This window comes from Dendrobium catenatum, unplaced genomic scaffold, assembly GCF_001605985.2.
Source record: "Dendrobium catenatum unplaced genomic scaffold, ASM160598v2 fragScaff_scaffold_289, whole genome shotgun sequence".
In the NCBI taxonomy this organism is placed as follows: domain Eukaryota; kingdom Viridiplantae; phylum Streptophyta; class Magnoliopsida; order Asparagales; family Orchidaceae; genus Dendrobium; species Dendrobium catenatum.
Window position 1 is genome coordinate 445,121 of NW_021318751.1, and position 9,310 is coordinate 454,430.

The following is a 9,310-nucleotide window of genomic DNA, read 5'->3' on the forward strand; positions in this document are numbered from 1 at the left end:
TATATATATATATATATATATATATATATATATATATAGAATGAATTTTCATTTGATTATTTTGAATAGATTTAGGCACTCCTTAACTCAAGGTCAATCTTAGCGAAAATTGGCTCTTTAATTGATTTAATTGAGTTTGATTTGAACTTAGTTGAAGTCAAAAGCTAATTTTAGTTTTATCAGCATATCTTATTCGTTTATGATTCCCAATTTTTTATCTTATATTGAGATTACCCCACAAATCTATAATTTAAGAAAAAAAATTCATTGGCTTCCTCTCATGTACAATATATCTTGTTCCAGCTAATATGAATTAGTCTATAACTAGACAACCTTTTTTACATCACATACACCAATACTATATCATACATGCAATGTATATATATCATATGTGCATCGCATGCAATTTATTATTGTTGTGTTCTGGAGTATTCGCGGTGGTAGAAAAATATAAAGCTTAACCTCTTAGCCTTGTACAAAAATACGGCACGCAATTAGATAAAATAGAGGGTGTGTAGCATTTATAAGACACCTAGATTTTTACATGGAAATCCCTTGAAAAGGGGGAAAAAGACCATTGGGCCTAGCCCAGTTTGAATGAATCCACTAGTATTGCAGTTGATTACAAAGGAGGCCCTTCCTTGGGGGAAGGCCTTAGCTTGATGTACATCTTATAGAGTAAATTACATGATAAGAATACAAAGAATCACTGTTGATGTATTTGTTTGGTCGTAAGGACTGTAGTCAGTGGGCGACATAAGTCGGAAGGATCGTAGTCGGCAGGCGACGGAGGTCGAAAGTACTGTAGTCGATGGGGAACATAAGTTAGAAGGATGACGTCAAGTAGAAATCCAGCAATGCACAGAAATCCAGCATCAGATAGGTGTCCGGCGAAAGTCTGACAACATGCAGAAGTCCGGCGTCGGGCAGAAATTTGGCGACGAGCGGAGATTCGGCGTCGGGTAGAAGTCCAACGTTAGTCGGCGGCTGAGAAGAACTCCGGCGTTATATGATATTCGAGCAAAACTCCGGCATCACTTGGAGATCGTGCGGAGTTTCGACGTCACTTGGAGATCGGGCGGACTTTCGGCATCACTTGAAAGTCGGGCGGAATTCCAGCGTCCCGTGGAAGTCTGGCAGAATTCCGGCGTCACTTGGAAGTCGGACAGAATTCCGGCGTCCCGTGGAAGTCGGGTAGAATTCCCGCGTCACTTGGAAGTCGGGCGGAATTTCGGCATCCCATGGAAGTCGGGCGGAATTCCGGCGTCACTTGGAAGTCGGTTGGAATTCTGGTGTCACTTAAAAGTCTGGCGGAATTCCGACGTCCCGTGGAAGTCGAGCAGAATTCTGGCGATGGTCGAGGAGGGGTCTCTTCCCTCCTATCCTTCTCTTCTTCTTTTCTTCTTCTTCTTGCTTGGGTCTTGGCTTAGGGCCCTCCTTAAGAGAAATGAGGGGTTGTTTATATATATTATGGAGTGGCGTGACCAGTAAATAGGTGAGAGATAAGGGCTAAATAGGGAGTGGTCGGATGGACGACTGATATTGAATCCCTTGATCGTGTATCATTCGTTAGACATTTGAAGGTCTTAATGATGTCGGAATTCAGCAATCTTGGGCTCGTTGGATTTGTCCTGTCGAGCTGCTTGATTCGATTATTAGCACATCATGTTTGAAAACTGTTTGGTAACTCAAATTATGGTTCGAACTTTCCAAAAGTGCTCAAGGTCCTTGATTTGGACTCATTTGAGCTTTGATTGAGTCGAATTTGGTATCGTTAGGTTCGTATTTCAGAGACGTTCAATATGACTATAAGTTTACTAAAATCAAACTTGAGACGGTCACTGAATTAATTTATGAAGTTTCCAAGTTGATTTTTGCCTCAAGATTCGTGTCCGATCAAGATAATTTTATGATGACGTATCAATCATATAAATCATTTTAGCAGTATGCTATCAATATGCATTTCCTACCAGTGAACGTGCCACAAGATGCATGCTATTTCAGGTGAGCTATATCATATCCATGTCAGGTTAGACTTGATGGAGGTAGATGGATAATTTCTAATGTATTCATATTCGTTTTTATTTTTGCTAGTTTAGTTAAAATATTGTACCTATAAAACTACCATGTTTGATGATCATATCAAAATGTGAAGAATAATCATATTCTATTATATATATCAAAAGTTATAGAATAAAAGTTTATTAAATTACGAGATAATGCATTTTAACCAGATTCAAAAAAGATAGAATGCAAAACTAAAAATTATTGGAAACAAAAAAAAAGGATTTGGGGTACCTATCACAATTAGAACAATTTTCACAATTGGAAGAATATGCCAAATGCTCTGAAGCTCAAATTGTCTCTCTTATCTCTCTCCCTTTTCTCCTCTCTCCGGACAATTGAGTGACGAGATGGCGTGATTATGATAAATCAAAATGAATATAAATATTTATTTATATAGAAAAAATCTCATTTTTGGTCCAATACTGTGGCGCCCCTCTTCCCAGCACTACATCGCTCTCTTTGATTACCCAAACAAAAGAGACTAACACCAAGATGCCCAACTCCAATACTACTACTCCCGCATAGCTAGAACTTAAATTTTAGATAGGCTAGAGTCGCTTTGCTTGCAAGCACATTGTTGTGATGCTCCTACAAAGATTTTTCAGGTATGTAGGGATTTTTGTAAGGATCATTTGCATGTTATTAATGGGTCTTTAAGCATGCAAGAATTTCGGATCTTTATAATATATATGACCAAGTATATAGTATTCATCATGTATACTCATAAAATGCTTTCTCAAGTGTTTCAGGAGTAACTACCAAGTCATGACAAGGGCACTCACCCCATGTAAGAGTTTTTTTAGGAGTTCCCCTGGAACAAGTGGAAGAACCCACTCAAGGTAGTCGATAGGCTCAACTCATTCGGGCCTACCAAGTAGATTGACCAGCATGGAGCGAATTGGAATCCCCAATCAAACCATCACTCGCTGTTACCTCCGTCATTAGCTCTCTCCTAGACCATTTCAGTACACCCAACTTAGCTACATAAAATTATTTATGGAACTTGCACCAAATACAAGCTATAATCCTCCGGCATGAAGCTCATCATTTCCACAAAATCTTAGTTAGATTCCTCCTTAAGGCATTCAAAGATTGCCAACATTGAACATCAATCATGCCCAATAATTCACCTTGTCTCATTCATAGATTCACATGGAGCTTACTTGTACCCAACGAGTTCGCCCACAGAGAGAGTTTGCCACCATCAAAATTACCTATAGTGAGTTCATTCATTGACTTCTTTCCCTCCATTCTATCAAGTGTCAACATGTGTTAAATTAGCGAGGAGCGACGTTGTACAAGTATTTTATATATTTTGTATTTCTTATCTTTTCTTTGTATAGTCTTTATTGACTCTTGAGGATTCTATAAATAAGAGGTGATGAAAAATAGTTGGAAAAACTTTTTTTTTTCTCTAAACCTTTAAATTTTCTCTAATAGTAGATACGATGCTAACCTTTGGTGGTCCCTTCATTCTAACTCACAGGTTCTAGCTCATTAGGTTTACCTGCTAACTTGGTCTCATCCACATACAAATTTGAATTCAACTCAACCACTTACCCAAACTTGAGCCTATTCTAATAAAAACTTAAAGCTTTGAACCAAAAACGTATTTCTTTCTCTTTTAGGCTTTGTTTGGGATGACTTTCTAATTATTTCTTAAAGCATATTTCTAGTACAAAAAAGATAATAATTTTTGTACTAAAAAGATACTTTAAGAAGCAGTAATAAAGTTGTCACTAAATCAAGCCTTAATTTGGTTGCTTTTTACCACCGGTTATTATCAATAAATTTGATACGATTCATAAATTATTTAACAAATTGAATCACATAGCAATGAAACTTACTCCACTCAACAACAAACCTAAATTCTTTTATTTTGTTCTAGAAATTTGAATAAATTTATATTGTACAATAATGAAACTAGCTAAGCTCAACAACAACCTTAGATTATTGTATTTTGTTCTAGAATTTTGAATAAATTTAATTATAAATTTATATATTAATATATGACCTTATGATAAAAGAGTCTAAACTAACAACCAACCACAGAATCACTAGGAGGCTCAAGTGGGCTTAGATTCCTTCACTACATAGCAAGTCTAGTTTTGGTGGGGTCCGCGATAGGGGTCTGAGAAGGACTAGCCCGGATGCGGAGGGCCCCATCAGAGCCGCCCATTTTTACTTGGTCGATGATCCTCGCTAATACATTGCTAAGAGACGTGTTGGAAGAGAACTTCTAAGAAATTGCCATCTGTCAATTTTTCATTGGAAACTGAATCTATATTAATTGGGCATGTTTTAAATGATTTATTTTTTCATCATATTATTTACAAAATTATATAATTAAAATTAGGGTTGGTAGATTTTGAATAATTAGGGAAAATATATTAATAGTTATAATATTTTTAAATAATAGTTTAATTAATATCATATGAATATCTTAATTTATCAATAATATATTTGAATTTTTTATCATATTTTTATATTAGTTTTTTTTTCTTCATGATTATAAAATTTTACATTAAATTCTATGATTATTTTCATAATAAAATATATAGTGCTATCAATTAGGTTTAAAGATATCATAAATTTCATAGTGTGCTTATGATTTTATTTATTTGATCAATTTTGAACAACTGATATAAAGAAAAGTAGCATCTAAATAATTTTGAGAATTGTTTTATATTTGTTTGAGATTGATTAATATCTTTAAATTTTATTAATATTTTTTAATTACTAATGATAAATAATGTGATGATATTTATTGATTAACGAGATTAGCTCCATTCAGTGTGGGGCTAAGGAATTGATTGCTGCCGGTGATTATGTAGATTTTTGGACTAATTCATGAAATGATTGGTCCATAATGAGCATGAACAAGTTGAGAAACACTCGGCAGAATTATGTCAAAAAAGCTGAGTTGTCATCAAATAAAAATACTAAAATTTTATTTATATTTTTATGCATATTAATTAAACAGATATTAAAAGATATTTAATAAATGAAAAATATAAAAGAAATAAATGATTTTTCAATATAATTTTATTAAGTCAATTCAGAATTAAATGAATTTGAATTCAAGTTAGAGCTATGTAACAAAACCATGAGGAAAAATAGGTTGGAGAGAAAGACTGTATAACAATAATAGTCAATAAGGAAGAAGATTTTCTATAAAAAAAAAAAATTTAAAGAAGAAGAAGAAGATTTTCTTCCTTGTCCTTCTCGCTAGACTTTGAGAAGGAAATCTTCTCTTTAAATGAAAGCTTACTTTATGGAAATTTAGCAGTAATCTTATGAGTTCTCACTTGTATCTCATTTTAGATAAAATTTCATTTGAGATGATTTTTTTACTGCTTCTTAAAACTGAATTGTTTTTTAATAGAAAAATTTAAAACAAAATTATAATAAAAAATTGATTTAAGAAACTATAAAAACAATCATCCCAACCAAATTCTTTGTAATGTAATTCATGTTTCAAATGCAGACTGTTTCATAATTTTCTCTTCATCGTTTATATGTTTAGGGTTTATTATGAATGAATATGTCTTTAATTAGTTGTCGAATATATTTATCTTTTTAGAAAATATATATTACAGACATGCATATGTGAGATTGTGTGAATTATATTCCAAAAAGAAGATCAAATGATCTACATAAAAATATTTAGGATAAATATTATCCAAATTTATATATAACGGGATAGATAAAACTTAAGAATTCATTATGTAAATACCATAATGATTAAGTTCAGACATATCAATCACGAAAAAGTTTGATATTTATTGTGGCAGACAATATTACATAAAAATCTAATTATCGGTGGAATCCGAGCGTCTTAAAGCAAAAGCAGTGTAGAGAGGAAAGAAAATTAGGTGAAGGTATTTGATTAAACAGGTATCTATAAATTATAGTTTCTTAAAATAAATCTACTAAAAACGCCTACAAAAGCATTAATTTTAAAAGAAAAAAAAAAACACCATTTGAGATTATTTATGACTTTAATCCAAATAGATGTATAATAGATTGTTTATTGTTGTTTTTTCTCATATTATTTATATATTAATGGAATATGTATATATAGAATGGATTGTTTGATTATAGGAATGGGCTGTGCAGTTTGGCAAAAAGTAAAGAAGGCAACTGTGTTATTTGTTTCGAAGCACTTGGGATTCTGCAAGTGGTCACAAAAGATCCCCAATCCCCAAATAAATTATCGTTGTCCGTTGTCTTGTCATGGGGAGAGATTATTCTGTGCGGATGCCAAACTCAACTCTAAGCTCGGATACAACTCTACGTCTAGAGACGAATCATGTGTAGTCACATCAGCAGTATGAAGTATGATACCGAGCAGGGGTGACATGACAAATTCTGATTGATCTCCGAACCGCATTCAACGTTTGCACATAATAAATTGAGAATATGAAAACACTGTTTTGCATGAATTTTTATTAGGTCCAGTGTCCTCCTTGTGTGGAGTCTCTTTTGTCTAAAGCCAATATATTTCTGTTTCAAACCTTTCTTTTTTGACGCGTGGCCCTCAATATATCTCATAACTTAGGCTTTTACTCTCTCTTTCTACATAAATAAACCAGAAAAAGAGGACCAAAATATACTTTATCCGACAAAAGCAAGGCCATAGACCCAGCTGACAAAAAGTACATGGCTAGACAGCTTCAAGTATTTTCATCCAGGTGGAAAGTTTGATGGAGATTATTTGCCAAAACAAGATTTCAAAACTCACTAAAGTAAATACTAAGCTCTAACATAGTTTCTAAATTATACTCAAATGCTTCAGATAAGTGCCACATGTCATTCAAAGATCACGTGCCATTATAAATAGAATAAAAATAAAAGAAAACTAAGGAGACAATGACGAGAACCAGATTACAATATGCCTTTTATCTTTCAAAAGCATTAAAGGAAAAATAAAGAAAAAGAAGCTTTTTTCCTTCACTTACTTTTCAAGAATTTTTATAGCCACAAATATACACATCTATTTTTTTTTTTATTACTTAAATATAACTGATGCAATGAGGTCGAAACACAACAAATCCCAGAAACCCCCAACAAATTTAAAAAAAAAAAAATAACAGAGCGAACTGAAGCAAGCACAAAGTAGAAAAGTAGAAGCTATGTACATGTAATATTCTAAAAGAATGCTCTCATACAAAGGGAATGATGACGCTGAAGGCATTTCAACTGTGTCATAATTTTACTGGAGAGCTTGCCTGTAAGAAAAAATATATATACTTTTCAAACATTTTTTCACAACTTTCCCACAATTCATAATTAAATTTGCATGCAACTGCAATCATATCAAACAGATCTTTCGAAAATTTGCACAAAGATTTATGACAATATTCTATAACATCTGCTAATTCTCAAAACCGGTTAGCTGGAAGAATCAACAATTAAAACAATAAAAGAAAATCCGCCATTCCTAACTTGCTCAACATATTTTTGAGAACTCTTCTGTTAAGCTTTTTGAGAGGACATCAACTTGCGGTAAAATACTAGGAATATAACGCTAAGTTTATATTGCCTTCTTCAATCTCTATTTTCACGAATGATGAGCGATCAATTCTCACATGCTAAACAATATTGTTCAAAATACTAATTGTAAATTTATTGTCACTATGGAGAGCTGTAGGATATGTATTCTATATTTGTAGACCATCTGTTAACCTTTTCAGCAAGATAACTTCAATACTCGAGCTACGATACAAAATTATGCTTCAACACTACTTCTAGCAACACAATTTGTTTTTTTAATGTTCTAGGTGATTAGATTCTCTCATAAATTTGTGCATAAACCTGAAGACCGATCTGTTATCCTCACCTCCTTCCAAATTGCATCAGCGTAACCTACTATTCTTGTTTTAAATTATGCTATAAGATGCACTTCTCAGTGCAATTTGTAAATGATGTAAGCCGTAAAAATCGATCGTACAGGATGATCATTGTCGGGCAAATTGAAACTTAGGGCTTCTTTTGAGGCTCTCTATTTAAGCTCTCTCATTATCTCTTGAGACAAATCTTTTGTTGTGAGAGAGAGCTTAGAGAAGGAAGAGGGAGAGCTTGGGAGATAGCGATTCTTGTGAGGGGGAGTTGTGAGATTCACAAAGGTTGCTCCAAGCAAGATGTTCATCACCTTCTTCAAGTTGCTTCTCTGGTTCCTTGGTGGCTCTGGAGAGATCTTCATCAGCATGAAATCCAAGTTCTCTGCCCTCACCAGGTGGGTAAAAAAAGATTCAAGGTTCTCTGCCTACTCCATGAGGGAGTAAAAGGATTCTGATGCGGGCCACCGCCGACGCCGACCGGCAGAGGGAGGGCCGGCTACCCCGCGGCGCGCGGAAGCAGCCGGCTCTGGAGAGATCTTCATCAGCATGAAATCCAAGTTCTCTGCCCTCACCAGGTGGGTAAAAAAAGATTCAAGGTTCTCTGCCTACTCCATGAGGGAGTAAAAGGATTCTGATGCGGGCCACCGCCGACGCCGACCGGCAGAGGGAGGGCCGGCTACCCCGCGGCGCGCGGAAGCAGCCGGAACGGGCGCCGCGCCGTTCGATCCGCCGAAGCAGGGACGCGGGAGGGGGACGCGGAGCGGGACGGGGCCGATCGGCTTGAGCGGAACCGGTCCATTTCTGGACCGGTTTGGCTCAGGTTGTGTTTCTAGGGTTTGGAGTGGGATATCTTGTCCTTCTCGAAGTGGACAAATTGTATCTTGTTTTCCCTTGGATTTTGAATGCAAAGGTTTTGGTTCTTCATCTCATCCCTCTTGTGTTGATTTTTTCCTTGATTTGGAGGAGAAATCTTTTCTTTGAAGGAGCATTAGGGAAAACCCAAACTTGGGAACCCTAGGGCGTATCAAGTTGGTATCAGAGCTCTCGATCCTAGACGGCATGGCATCAAAGAAGATAGAAGTTTTGGAGGGGGAGATGAGCCAATGGAAGGAGGAAGTGGGAGAGAAACTTTCGTCGTTGGAGGGAAAATTCTCAACCTTAGAGGAGAGATTTGGGGGAATGGAAGAGATGATCCGTAAATTGGTAGAAGCCCAAGTTGTTCAATCAAATCCTAAGGAAAAAGGGAAATCGCCGATGCCGAACCCTAACCCTAACCCTAATTTCTCAATTAGGGAAGATGGAGCAAGCCAACCGGGGGAAGCCATGCAAGCACCACCTCACATCTCGCGCCAAGAGCCTTGGTCAAGGGAAGGGTGGGAGGCATCCGGCGTGGGTGGTGC

General features: G+C 35.7%; 1 protein-coding gene across 2 annotated transcripts in view; it reads right to left on the bottom strand.

Moving 5' to 3' along the window:
- Window positions 1–6,996: 6,996 nt before the first annotated feature.
- LOC110113939 (uncharacterized protein KIAA0930 homolog) overlaps window positions 6,997–9,310 on the bottom strand; it is a 47,873-nt gene continuing 45,559 nt past the window's right edge. For both annotated transcript variants that reach the window (XM_028693453.1, XM_020846665.2), the window contains exon 12: window positions 6,997–7,298. In XM_028693453.1, the coding sequence (XP_028549286.1) occupies window positions 7,275–7,298 (24 nt within the window). In that variant the 3' untranslated portion in view covers window positions 6,997–7,274. The remainder of the gene's footprint in view (window positions 7,299–9,310) is intronic.